General features: G+C 50.3%; 1 protein-coding gene across 1 annotated transcript; it reads right to left on the bottom strand.

The window, feature by feature from the left end:
- Positions 1-849: 849 nt before the first annotated feature.
- On the bottom strand, positions 850-13,838 carry EDEM1 (ER degradation enhancing alpha-mannosidase like protein 1). Its single transcript, XM_063165056.1, has 12 exons — positions 13,459-13,838; positions 12,621-12,693; positions 11,085-11,188; positions 10,165-10,336; positions 8,947-9,130; positions 8,314-8,488; positions 7,608-7,728; positions 6,915-7,085; positions 6,276-6,349; positions 5,489-5,585; positions 4,453-4,635; positions 850-3,527 (listed from the first exon to the last, which is right to left on the bottom strand). The coding sequence occupies exons 1-12, from the start codon at positions 13,836-13,838 to the stop codon at positions 3,438-3,440; spliced, it is 1,824 nt and encodes a 607-aa protein (XP_063021126.1). The 3' UTR covers positions 850-3,437.
- Positions 13,839-14,109: the final 271 nt, after the last annotated feature.

Genomic DNA, 14,109 nt, shown 5'->3' with positions numbered 1-14,109 from the left:
ACTCAGAGCTGCTCAACCCTCCGGGAGCAGATGAGGCAGGTGACAAGCTAAGGAATGACAGCAAATAGAGACTCCACTGCTAAATGTGCAGCCACAGGGAGAAAACCATCAGAGCTGGGGTGCTTGCCCCAAAATCAGCATTTCAGCCCCTTTACACCCACTTTGGAATTGACTCTTGGAAATCTGAATGCAGCAAAAGTAAAGCAAGGCAAAGATCTCATTATCCAAAAACCCAGAGGAACTTTAGATCCACTGCAAAATCCCCATCCCCAGCGTTCCACAGACATTTCCCAGGAATGTGGAGCTTGATCCAGACACAGCAAATGTCCTGCCAGCCCCAACAGCCCCTGCACCAGCGCTGCAAACCGGGAAACAGCACAGAGATAATGCCAATCCGACAGAAAACAAATCCAGGAGGGAAAGGCAGCAAAGGAGAGCCAATAAATCACAGCGATGGTCAGACAGCTCATTTCCACATTCCTGCTCTCAAACCCAGCACCAGCTGTTTCCCAGGCTGGTTCTCCATGGGCTGGAGAGAGCTCAGCAAGGCTCTTGGTGCAGAATTCCAGGTTTTTCATGGACTGACTGGACAAAGGACTGGGAATCCCAGCAGGGAGGTCAGGACCTGCTCCTGAGTCCACTTCACTTATCCCACACCAAGCCCTGCTCTCAGCTGCCCCCAAACTCTCAAGGAGAGAAAGGAACAGAGGGAGAAGAGCCCTGTTGTTTTGGAGTGGGTTTATTCTCCTGCAGGAAGGATAAATGGAACTGTCCCAGCTCTAACCAGATGAAATCCCAGTGTTCAGAAGGTGCAGAGAGATCCCCCCTACAGGACAAACACACATCAGAGTAGTCAAACATGCTATTTTTTAATGAAGATTTGCAAAAGGCAAGGCAAGTGTTGAAAATTCAGGACATTTCATGAAAGCACATTTGGTCCTCTTCCAGGTTTCCTCAGTTAAATACTTCATGGATAAATAACAATTAAGCATACATGGCACTTTCAGTTCAGAAAACTTGATATTGCACATGATACCAAGAAATACAAGAGTCTATTTCAGCAAACGATTCCAGCACTGTTATCAGCTCCATTTTGATGCCATTGACTTATACAAAAGCTCATTTTAGTGCACAACGGGTGCCCCGTCCTTACAGAGTAAAAACGTATCCAGGCAGTTTTAGAACAAAGAGGGAGAAAAGTTGGCTCCTGAAGGAACACAGAGTCTTTTACCAGCAGCTTCTGGGAGGATAAAAGCATTCCTATGGAAAGATGACTGTCACATCACCTGGCAGCAGAAATTCCACAGCAATTCCCAAGGGAAGCTGACCCTGTCTGCCTGGAAGGCTGCAATTCCTGTCTGGGCTGCTCTCATTCTCACCACCTTTCACTACTCCTGGCAATCACAAGGAAAACACAATGGCAAAGCACTTGTGCAACTTCCTCCCAGTCCTGGAATTGTCTCTGGAACGCTCTGGAATGGATTCTGTGCACAGTGCTGGGCTGGGAGCCTCCCTGGGTTCAGGAGTTCAGACAGCACAGTCACAATCACAATCACAATCACAGGGAGAGTGGCCAAGTCACAGCCAGGGAGCTGAACTGGGAGCCAGGGACAAACTGGAGCAGGAGGAGCCACCAGAAGCCTCAGGGTGGGTCTGTCCTGGCTATCCTGGCCATGCCCACACTCTGCCCACCCTGTGAGCTGACCCAGCCCGTGTGGGTGCTGGGCTGGGCTCCCTCTCTGCTCCCTGCAGGGCTGGCCCAGGAGCAGCACCGAGAGCCCAGAGCTCTGTGAGGGCAGCAGTGCCCCTGCCACCCTCCTCACCCTGCCCTCAGCACTGCCTGACCCTCCCTGCATCACAGCACCCCCAATCCTGCTTTCCCTGAAACACAAACTCAGACACTGCAGAAACACCTTTGGCAAAGCCAATGCCACAGGAGCTGAATCACCAGCTGACTCAAACACCAAGGCAACCCATTCTATTGCAATATTTTGGGAAATTTTAACCTATTTCCCTGTCCCCCCTCCAACCCTTCATCCCCTCAAACACACATAATAACACTAAGAAGACTTGATGATTATTTTGTTTTGCCTGAATAAAAGATTTAACTATCATGGAATAGAAGATTCTACAACAAAGTCCCTGAGATGCATCTGTACATTAAAAGATTCCAACAATAACCTCTCCAGCACAAACTTCATATTTATTAGAAATGTTTTGAGTTGCAACACGTGGTTTATGAAAACCAATGTTGTTGTAAGAAGGTGAAAATACAGCAGATCAAGTTGCCCTCGTATTTATGCCTCAATTTAAAAGTCATTAACCCAAAAATGAAATTCTACTACTTCAACTGTAGTCAAAAGTTAGAAGTATATAAGCAACGACCAGAAAAAAAACCCAACTTGGTATATTTTAAATAGTTGTTTTGGCCTCAGTTTGTTGTCATCCCTCAAGCCCTTAACTGCCTTCTTCCTGAAAGTTCACAGATATTTTTCCAGTATCTTCAAAAAAACTCCAAACACCTCTTTTTAAGTGACTTTGGGTTCCACTGTATTTTGCAACCCACTCATCAGAAATACTTTTCCATCTTCCCAAGGAAGCTCAGATTTCCCTGGTAGTGAAGAGAACTTAAGGCACTAACACATGAATCCTGTCAGGAATGTGAAATAGTTTGTTCTTCATGTACTGTGACACCAGTTCTTAGCAGCATCTCTCCTGAAAAGGCACTGAAAACTTGGCAAACAAGGAAACTTTGGGAACTTCTGCCTGAGCGGCTCTGCAATTCCCCCTTCCAAAAAGGCACCTGGATTGGTTTGATCACTGGTTTCTGCAGCCACAGGCTCCCACAGCCCTGCAGCTTCTATCAGCTGGGGCTGGGAGGGATGTCACACTGCCAGCAGCTCTCACACCACCAGCAGTGATCTCTCCAAGAGTACACAGAGCAGTTTTGTTTCAGCAAACCCAGTGGGTTCCTACCTGAGTAGACCTTTAGGTTGTGTATTGCTAGTCAGAAAAATTCAATAGTTCAACTTGGTGTAAAAAATTGCACTTCCCCACTCCTTCCCCAAGCCCCGAGATCATTTCAGATTAAACAGCAGACCCTGCTCTAGAGGGACATTTGTAACACAGCTACAAGGAGGTAGCTAAGTGGCACAGGCCAATTTGCCTTCTTTTTCTTTTAAAATAGATTCAGCCTTCATTTGCAACAACATTTCTCATAGAAGTCTTGAAACAAGAGCTGTTTGTTCAGGTGGCACGGGAGGTTACCCCAGCTCAGAGGAATGAGCTCCATCTCCTGGGTGTCCACTGGGGACACTGGGGGACACCTGGGGGACACCTGGGGGACACCTGGGGGACCCAGCCTTGCAGGGAGCAGCTGAAGGGGAGGAATGTCTGCAGAGGATGCCAAGCTCCCCCAAGTTCCCCTGCAGAGTCCCTCAGATCAGCCCCACCATTCTGTCGATCTGTCTCATGTAGTTGCTCTTCAGGGGCAGCAGGTACCTCCTTTCATCAGGGACTCTGTTACACTGTTGAGAAAATTTACATCTTTTTAAAGACTCAGATCCAAACCCAAGCAAGCCCATCCCCTCTGCAATCGCCTCAGATCCTCCCAGTACAGAAAACTGTACCCAATAACACTTTTTCCCCCAACTTTCCCTTGTTCTGTGCAGACTTGCAGCACAAATCCCACAAATGAGCAGCAAGTGTTTCTTCAGTGCAGCTTCCAAACACACAGCACAGCTTGTTGTGCAACTGAGATTTCCTTCACTATGACAACTGTGAATGTTTAAAATAATGCTCTTTTCCTGGAGCTCTGTGGGGAGGAGGAAGGAGCCACACCAGCACCTACCAGGAGATATTTTTTAAATTGTCCTTAACTGCTCTAGTGGCAGGTGTCCCACTAGGGGTGGAATGAGGTGATCTTTAAGGTCCTTTCAACTCCAACATTCTGTGATTAAACCAGATCTGTTTTGGTTGGTGATGGGCACTGGAGCCACAGCTCTGGGGCCAGCTGAGGCCTTGCTGAGAGAGGTCCCCTTTTACATCCCCCAAAACCCCACTGAGGAAGACAAAGCTGAGTTTGGATGACCCTCTGCTTCTCCCTTTGCCCCTGACAGAAACACTGGAGAGTTTTAAGGGCAAAGAAAAGGGGAAAGGAAAAATAATTGGAAGTAAATTAACAAATAACAAAACAATCGCTGCAAAACACTTCAAAGGGGACAGGTTTCACCTTCACCAGCATCCCACACATGATGCCATTTATGCTGCTGCTGCAAGTGCTGTTCAGGGGAGCTCCTCAGGTGTTTGACATTTCCAAAGGGAACTCTCTGCAGCAGTAGAGGAGCTCCTTGGGTGTTTGACATTTCCAAAGGGAACTCCCTGCAGCAGCCCTCCCAGAGGCTCAGTGTGTCCTGGCTGCCCCTCCCCAGCCCCAGGCAGTGTGTTGCTTACATTGGAGCTGAAGTTGGCTGCCTTGGGCTCGGAGGGCTTGGCTTTGAGGCTGTGCTCCCCTGCAGGCAGGATGTCCTCCCACAGCGAGCTCCGGAACCGCTCGTCCACAGACACCACGTGGCCCTCGGTGGTGAACATGAACTTATTGCCAGACCTGTGCACTGGGTTCTCTTCATCAAACAGCTGAAGGAGAGACAGGAGAGACAGGGACTGTACTACATCAGTACTAAACATGAACTTATTCCAGATTTGTGTACTGGGTTCTCTTCATCAAACAGCTGAAGCAGAGATGGGACAGACAGCCACTGCATGCCTTCATCATCCTTCACCTCCCAGCAACAAGCAGCTGGGAACAGGTACTCACACTTTGAAGGATCACACAAAAATACCTTTTAGTGCTAAATAATGCTGGAGCAAATGGAAATAAATAGTCTTAATGCAAGGGACTGATCTGAGCAGTTAGAAGAGGAGAGCAGAAGAAAAACTTCTCACACAACTGAAAGTGCCCTTACTTTTCTAAGCTGCTCTGTGAGGCATTTCTAGGTTGGCATCCACTCAGTCACAGATTTATTTGGTTTTCTGCACTAAAGGAGATTGAGAACAGGGGCTTAGGCAATGCCAGCCCAAATGCTTTCTCCTGTGAGTGCCAAAGCCCAGCAGGGAGAAAGCAGAGGCTGTGCCCCAGGCAGGAGGGCTGCAAGCAGTACTTAGCTCAGAGCTGAGCAGCAGCTCCCTCCAGTCCTGCTCCCTCTCCTTCCCAGCCTCTTCCCAAAGATCTGCAGCTCTCCAGGTGCAGGAACCACACCTGGGCAGCTGCTTTAGCTCAGAGAGTGGGGTGAGGTCAAACAAGAGGAGCTCAGCCTGAATCATCCCCATAGCTCAGCCTGAACCACCCCCACACACAAACCCCAGAGCCCAGCAGGTTGTCATTAATGATGCCCCATCCCCAACCCAGTTTCTAATTAATAATTAATAACTCCTGCCCCCTCCTGTGCCCTTTTTGTGCAGTGCCTTGCAGTGAGGAGCACACACTTACCAGGTACAAATATTTACAGGTTTCACTGAGGAAAAAGCTCTCCATTCGATCCTCCTTGGTCTTGTCCACCACGTGGTGCAACGTGGCATAGCCACACCTGCAACATTGGGCAGGGTTTGGGATCAGCTCCAGCCCTCCTGCTGGAGACACCCCCTCACCTCAGAGCATTCCAGCTGCCAGGGCAGGCTCAAATGGAACAGCTGTGTTGTGCAGCACTCACTGGGTATTGGTTTGTGATCACCTGAACCCCACTCACCAGCAATGCCTGACCTGGCTAGCCATCACACATTTGTCTAGAAAATGAGTCAATTAATAAAAAGGAATAAAAATGCACTGTCTTCCCCCTGAGCCTTGCAAGAAGTTCAGCTACTCAGTATTAAAGGATTCACTGCTGCTGTCTTGAACTGGAAGCTGACACCCAGCAGCATCTGCCTTAGGGGCCATCCCTCAGTTCAGCTAAACACCAGGAGGGGAGAAATAATCTTGCAGGATCCCTAGGAAAAATCCCAACCACTGTTTTCAGCAGTTTTTAGCAGCTGATCATCAGCAATGCATTTTGAAAGGCAGTGATAAAATTCCAAATGTATAAAGTTATCCACTGGACTGTAATTTCATTTTCAGATGGGAAAGAAAGAAGTGCTCAATAAATAAATCATCACTTGTGGCTTTCAAGGAGGACTGGGTTTTCTGGTTTACCTACATGTGGCAGACTGGATTCTATACAATATTTGTAGAATAAAATATAGATATATAGCACTGAGAGAAGAAAAGAACATTGAAGACTGACTTTGCTTTTGTATATTTTTCCAAACTCTGCAGAATATCCATTCCCACATGAAGGTAAAACGGGTTCTTTGTGGCCTAAATAAGGAAGACAGACAAGAGTTAGAGTCAGCAGTTTTGAAATCCTGTAAAAATAACACAACAAAGGCCTATTGGTACCAGAGTCTTGTATCAGCAAACTTATCTCTATGGGAGCATGACTTGGATTAGCCAGTGCAAGCTTCTCACATTTGCTTTAGAGCAAATCCTAGAAAACCTGCAGTAAATCCAAACTCTCTGATCCCCTCCTTGTAGGGACAGTTATTTTAGTTTATTGTATCTGTGCCTGGGCAGCATTGCAAGGAAAGCTCTTACATTTAATTCAGCAATTTTGGTTGAGCAGTCACAGGTCTCTGCCTTATAAAAATCTGCCAGCAGCTTTTAGAAAAGGTGGTTTTGTGTTGTTTTTGCCTGCCTTATAAAAAAGGCTGTTTTTGAAGCAAACAGCAGAGCAACAACATTGCACAACACTGCAGTGCCTGCCCAGAGACTCCACAGGACAAGAGGCAGCTGCAGGGCTGCCAAAATTCAGGGGGATAAAGTGACTTTCTGAACAAAAGCTTTTTGGCCCAGCCAGGACGTGCAGCTCAGGGAAGGCAGATACCTGGTACAGAAGATATGTGGACTCCACCAGCTCTGGCCTCAGCGGGTAGAAGGGAACATCTGGGGCCTGCAGCTGCCAGTTGTACCTCTCTGGGAGAGCCCCATAGCGTTTCCAGATGGCATAATAGAAGGCATGGAGGCAAATGGCATCTTCCACATCTCCTATCAACACCTGGGCACCAGAGCAGCCAGAGATACACACACTTAGTGCTGCAGGCCAGCAAAGATGAGAGTGTGGCACCTAAAACAACTCTTCCCCCATAAAACACACAGAAAACAACCCCCCAAAAGTACTAATGCATTCACTCTGTGCAGTAAAAGCTCTAGCAGAGCCTCACAGCACAGAACACAAATGCTGAGGCTAAAAGAGGGAAGTTGAAAATCTCAGATCTAGCAGAGAGCAGGCCAGGGCTCCCCACACGGCTGTGTTAATGCAGGGCTGAACTGAACTCTCCAAAGCCACAGGTGGGAGCTCAGCTCAGGACTCAGGCTCACCCCAGGCCAGGACTGGGATGGGCCTTTCCAGCAGGAAAACTCACCCCCAGCCCAGGACTCAGGCTCCCTCCCAGGCCAGGACTCAGGCTCACCCCCAGCCCAGGACTCAGGCTCACCCCCAGTCCAGGACTCAGGCTCATCCCCAGGCCAGGATTAGGATGGGCCTTCCCACACGGCCTTTCCCAGCAGCAAAGCTCACCTGCAGCCCAGGGAAGAAGGCCTGCAGAGAGTCAATCCAGGTGTTCATCAGCTGGCCCGTGTACATGTTGACGTTGACGTAGAGGGGAGGGTCCCCTTCTCCTTCATTGCAGGCCTCCCTGCTGCAGGGACAATGCAGGAACAATGCAGGGACAATGCAGGGACAATGCAGGGAACAATGCGGGGAACAATGCGGGGAACAATGCAGGGAACAATGCAGGAACAATGCAGGGACAATGCAGGGCAGTGCCTCTGCCTGGGCAGCACACAGCACACTGCCACAGCTCAGGCAGGCACTGCTCTGCTCTGCTGGGCTCCTTGTGAAGGGAACCCAAACACTGTCATGCTCTCAGAGGAGTTAATTCATACAGGGATGTTAATTCATACAGGGATCATATCTCAGAGCTCTGCCAGCAGAATTTCTACCAAAAGTCATGCTAGGCAAGATGAGGCTTTCAGAACAAAGCAGCCAATTTAATACATTTCTTTTGCAGTGCCAGACTTTTCTCAACATTTATAAATGGGACAGTAAGCAGTTTGGCTTCTCTGCACCCCATCAGTTGCTGAGGAATGAGGAGACTACCATGGAAAGGAGATTTAAGAACAGATTTTCTAGAGCCTGACACAAAGCACCACAAACAGATGTGTTTCAGATCCTGCTGGAGGATTCACTGCTCAAGGAATTGATGCTGACATGAATCACATACCCTCTCCTCAAGTGGTTCTGAATGTTCTGATAAGCAGAGTTGAACATGTCCAGGTCTTCCTTTTCCCCAAAGAGGATGTAGGACTTCAGCAGGTACTCATAGAACGAATCTGACCCTGCTCCCAGTCCACTCTGCTTTCCAACCCAGTGACCAGTCTGGATATTCACAACATTTCCTTTCAGAACAAACAACAAGTTTAGTCTGAGATTGCTGAGTATATCAGAGAGAAACAATCCAGTCAAGACTTGGCAATATCACAGGTTCAGAAATTCCCAAGGAGGAAGAATCAAAGATTAACATCAGATGAAGTGCTACAGTGGTGGATTCATCTGAGGAACACCCACACACATGCAGTTATTTTAAGTACTTTGAGTCATCTGCCAATCTGAATTATATTAATGGGGACACAAATCAGGGCCTTCAGTTCCATTCCCCAGTTTTGTGGAAAATTTGAGTTGAAAACCTGTGCCCTGAGGAGTCTTTCAGAGACTCCATTTTTCTTGGAAAGCCCCAAAGTGCCGTTAGTTCAACACAAGCCCTGGGTACACAAGGAGAACGCGACTGAACAGCTACAGAGGGAGCAGAAGGACAAAGGTGAGGACACATGAGGACACAGAGGCACTCAGACTTTACCCAGCAGTCCAGTGTTATTGCTCCTGAGGCTCCACAGGGCCTTCACAGCTCTCCTGGCCACCCACTCGAAGGTGGAGTCTCCAAGCAGCCTGCTGAGGATCCCAAACTCCACCAGCAAGGACCCAGCTCCTGCAGTGCAGGTCTCGTTGTGGCTGTCTGGGGGAACCCCCTTCTTCAGGTTCACCTGTGGGCAGGGACAGGCTGCACTCCCAGCTGTGCTCACAGCTGCACCCTCCCTTCAGCACAAGCCTTTCAAGGTGCAGCATGGAACGTGCACAGAGACACAAAACCAGCACACTTGGAAAGCTTTCCTGCAGAATTCCTGACGTTCTTCTTCCAGCATTACAACACCATGCCTAAAGTGGGCAAGCCTCATTTTCTCTTATACTTGCTAACCCTTGCAAACTTCACTTTCTCATGCCTTCCACTAAACATTCAGGCTTTTCCTTCTTTGCTGGCCTCAGTTTGTGCTGGTGAAACCAAGAGCTTCCTCAGTGGATGCTCCTCCCCTTCCCCATGGGACAGGGTGCTGAAGGGAAGTTACAGCACCCTCAGCTGCTTTACCAGGCTCTGAACAGAAGTGAAAATTCACATTTCTACAAGGGGAAAAGCAGTGCTGCTGTCTCCAGAAATTAAGAGCAGCCAGGCAAGTGCTAATTATACTTTTGCAGTTTAGGATTGTTCCAGTAGTAGTGACATCCTCGTCCTTGCCAACTGCATCTGCTTAAAACAAGAGGCTGCAGCATCCAGCAATCCCAGAGTACTGAGACACACTGAGCAGTCTTCAGGAAAATTATAAATTGCAAGCCCAGTATGATAAATATTTCAGAAGAATATAATTGTTTTAGTAGCAAGTCACCAATAGAGTCACTTTTCTGCTCTTTGCTTTTACAGTACTCCTTGTTACTGACAGCATTGTTTGCTGCTGTGTGACACAGGGCAGGGAATGCTCCACCAACCAGCAAGGGAACAAATGACTCCTGACCCACAGGGAACAATAAACACAGTGAAAATCAGCCCAGGGAAAACATTCACTAGACAGAAGCAGCAAACTGTACTATACACATCACCACAACTCAGGGCAGTTTCCCCTGTGTCACTTCAGAATACCTTGGGGCAGGCTCAGTACCCCAAGTGCACATAAAAGGGCACCAAATTGAAGGTGCAGCACAGGTGAAACTGCTTTGAGCCTGTTTCCCCAGGGCTGCTGTCACTCACCCGAGGATAGGGAATGCCAGTTTTGGTGTTCTCAAAGGCTGGCAGCAGCCTCACTGCCAGGTCATGAGCCAGGTGCAGCAGCTCATTGTCATAATCCTTGATGGTCATGTCACCAAAGGGCTGCTTGGTGTCTGTAATGATGATGTGGGCAGACAGCAGGCTTCCCAAAACCCTGTGGGAAAAGGAAAACTCAGGTTTTCATTCCTCACCTGAACACCTTACTGCTGTCACGTCTGACAGAATTATGACTTTGTGCTCCTTACAGGCACTACACAAAATGACCTGGCTTTTCCCCCAGCAGTAGTGAACACATGTAGAACTCATGCTGTTGTCAGCCACTGTTCCAAAACATGGTTCTGCAAAATTTACCTAACCCAGGAGTTCTTGGAACAAATCTGTTTAGGAGTGAAGACCTCCTTGTCCCTGCAAATGGCAGAAAGGGTGTTGCATAAACTCAGTACTCAGAAAAAAGAAAGCCTAGCCATGTGAAGCAGGAATAAACACTGCTTGAGGCACTCAGAAAACAAAACTCTTTAAAATCAGATAGTATCTAAACCCACTTCCAACAAAGAAGAGTCTTTTTCATCTAAAATGAAAATGAAAGTGAGCAGAAGTCCATGAACCAAAAACAGAGCAGGGAAAAGCTGTCCCAGGGCTGTTTGCTGATCAGGGCACAGATCTGAGTCTCTGCTGCAAGCACAGAGCCAACCACTGCCTCACTGCTCCAGGTCACACAGGACTGATTAAAATTGTTTCCTATATGAAAGGATGGAATATTTTCATAGGAGATTAAGAAACAGCTTACTTGAGGAACCATTTAGGGAATAAAGCCTGCCAAAGACCTCCTAATCAATGATTTCACTGTGAGTTACACACACCAAATCTTTAACCTTTAAAGACAGAAACTCAGCACCACATACCTGATTGTTGCCTCAAAAACTTGGACTGTTGAGTCTTTGTCAAATGAAACTGTGTCAATCACCAACTTCACTGCCTTCTGGAATTCTGAGGAGTTTCCCATTACCTGTTACAGAAAAACAAAGCTAGTTTGTACAATTGTTGCCTCAGAAGAGGCTTGGGGAAGAGAATGGCAAGTTCACATCTCAGCCCAGCAGTCAGATTTAGCACACTGAGTATTCAAACTGCCTGAACTATCAGTTCAAGAGTTAAATTCAGCTTAAAGCATAACACAACTTGCAGAACACAATGAAGTTTGATTGAATGTTTATCTGACCAAAGGCCAGTCCAACCTTTCAGGTTCCTGACCCAGCACTGCACACCCAGCAGTTCCCTTGTGCCTGCCTCCCACAGGTCTAACCTAGGAACTGATTTCCACTGCATCCAGAGACAGATGTAAATTCAGCCTGAGCTTTGGGGAGCAGGAATGTGGAAGGAAAACACACGTTCCTGCTTGCCTGAGCTCATGAAAAGGCTGGGACATACCTAAATTTCTAACCAAAGCACCAGGTGCCAGCTGTCCCCATCACCCAGACCCAGTGGGGAAGCATCATGTGTTGGTCTGAGCAATGGGGAGCAGAACAGGTTTGCCCCATGCAGCAGCTTCCGAAACACGGGAGATTTAGCAACCAGAACCTTTACATGTGAGAAAAGAAGTTAAGCACAGCCCCAGTGGTGATGAGGACAGGAAGGCACTGTTATCAGGCACGTAGCACAGATCCCAAACTTCTCTGTCAGTAAAACCCAACATCTCCCTCACTTCTGCTTTCAGTTCTGCTCCAGCAGCTCCTCACCACTGCTGCAGCCCAGGGTGGAGTGGGAAGGGTTTTATACCCCAAAGAGCCAGAGGAGATACACATCCCTGTGGCTCCTGCACATCAGTGAGCCCTGCCACTCCAGAAGGCACAAAGCCTGCCCTGGCTGCACAGATGAGAACAGTGAAACTGCTGGGGTCTCTGGAAATGCTCCTCCTCGTGACCCCATGCCCTGGCACTAACACAGAAATGAGCTGCTCCTCATATTATCTCCCAGTTCTGGCAGAAATGCAGCAGAGAAGCAGCTGTACAGGTTTTCTCCTCCTTCCTTTCACCACTTCACACAGATCTGTGTGTAAGTCAGGCCCTCTCTGCCAAGTGAAACAACCAGAGCTCTTCCAGCCACTGTGCACACAATGAACCCTCCTCCTGATGGACCTCTCAGCAACTCACAGCAGCTCAAATCCACCCACCCCGGGCAAATCCCAAAGAGATCTCGTCTGAACCTTGGGGAGGAGCTCCAAAATTTCCTCTGTCTCTTCAGGAAATCTCTGCTGCCACCTCCAACTACTCTCATTCTGTTACCCCATGTGACACTGCTGGTTTCTGATCCAGCTGTTAGCTCATGATCCAGCTGTTAGCTCGTGATCCAGCTGTTTGCACCACCTGGGCAAGCCTTGGGGAGCTGCCCCAGCCAGGGCAGTCCCAGGGAGGCCAGGGCAGTGTCCCACACCAAGGACTCACCGCCAGCGTGTCCAGCGCATCGATCAGCGTCAGGGAGTAATTCCCCAGCACATCATTGATGTTCAGGTTGGAGCTGGAAGAGCAGAATCACAGAATTGTTAAGGTTGGAAGGGACCTGTGCAGATCATCCAGTCCAACCCCCTGTGCAGGCAGGGTCACCCAGAGCAGGTGACACAGGAACTGTCTAGGTAGGTTTGGAATGTCTCCAAAAGGGGAAGCTCCATGACTCCTTGGGCAGCTGTTCCACAGCTCTGCCCCAATATGCAAAGTTCATTCCAGTACCTGAAGGGAGGCTACAACAAATACAGAGAGGGACTGCAGTGACAGGACAAGAGGAAATGGCTTCCAACTTAAAAGGAATAGGTTTATACCGGATATTAACAGGAAATTGTTCCCTGGCAAGGTGGGCAGGCCGTAGCACAGGTGCCCAGAGCAGCTGTGGCTGCCCCTGGATCCTGGCAGTGCCCAAGGCCAGGTTGGACATTGGGACTGGAGCACCTGGGACAGTGGGAGGTGTCCCTGCCATGGCAGGGGTGGCACTGGGTGGGCTTTAGGGTCCCTTCCCACCCAAACCATTCCACGATTCATACGGAGATGAAACTTGCTGTATTTTAGAATATGGCCATTACCAACTGTGCCGTGGCTGGGCCCAGCCTGACCCCCAGGAAGGCACACAGGGAGCGATGCCAGCCCGGGGCCGTGCCCAGCCCGCAGGGCTCCAGCAGCCGCTCCCCACCGGTCGGTGCCCCACAGCCGGACCCTAACAGCCGTTCCCATCCCGGCCGGCCCCCCCACAGCCGTTCCCCCCCGGCCCTTCCCCGCTGCCGGCCGCACTCACGGGTCGCGGCGGTCGGGCCCGCGGCCGCGGCAGTGCAGCGGGTCGAGCTCGTCGCGGGGGAAGGCGTGCTCCATGTAGCTGTCGTAGCCGAACACGAACATGCCCCGGGCCGCGTCCCGCAGCCGCGCCCGCAGCTGCGGCGGGAAGGCGCCGCTGTAGCGCCGCTCGTACTCATCGCCGCCCGCCGCCGCGCCCCACAGCCGGGCCCCGCGGCCCGCAGCGCCCGCGGGCGGGCCGGGCAGGGCTGGCGGCCGCGGGCCGGGGCAGGGCAGGCGCGGGTGCAGGCAGAGCCCGCGGGCCAGCGCGGGCAGCAGCGCCAGCAGCGCCTGCAGCCCGAGCCGCAGCAGCAGCAGCCCCAGCACCACCGACCGCCATCGCATGGCCGACCGCGCATAGCGCAGCGGCGCCGCCCGCGCCGCGCCGCGGCCCCTTTAAGAGCGGAAGGGAAACAAGCGTTGGGAGGGGCGCAACGCCCGCCCACTCTGCGCTGCTATTGGTGGAGATGGCGCGGAGGAGGGAGTGGCCTCCTGCCATTGGGCGCGCGGTGTGTCACTCAAAGGCACCGCCCCGCGGCGTTAAAGGGGCGGAGCGGCGCGGGGCTGTCGTGGCACGGCAGGCGCAGGGTCAGGGCGGGGCCGGCAGCGGCGCGGC

Source organism: Melospiza melodia, chromosome 10 (assembly GCF_035770615.1).
Source record: "Melospiza melodia melodia isolate bMelMel2 chromosome 10, bMelMel2.pri, whole genome shotgun sequence".
Classification (NCBI taxonomy): domain Eukaryota; kingdom Metazoa; phylum Chordata; class Aves; order Passeriformes; family Passerellidae; genus Melospiza; species Melospiza melodia.
This window is presented reverse-complemented; position numbering and strand designations above follow the sequence as displayed.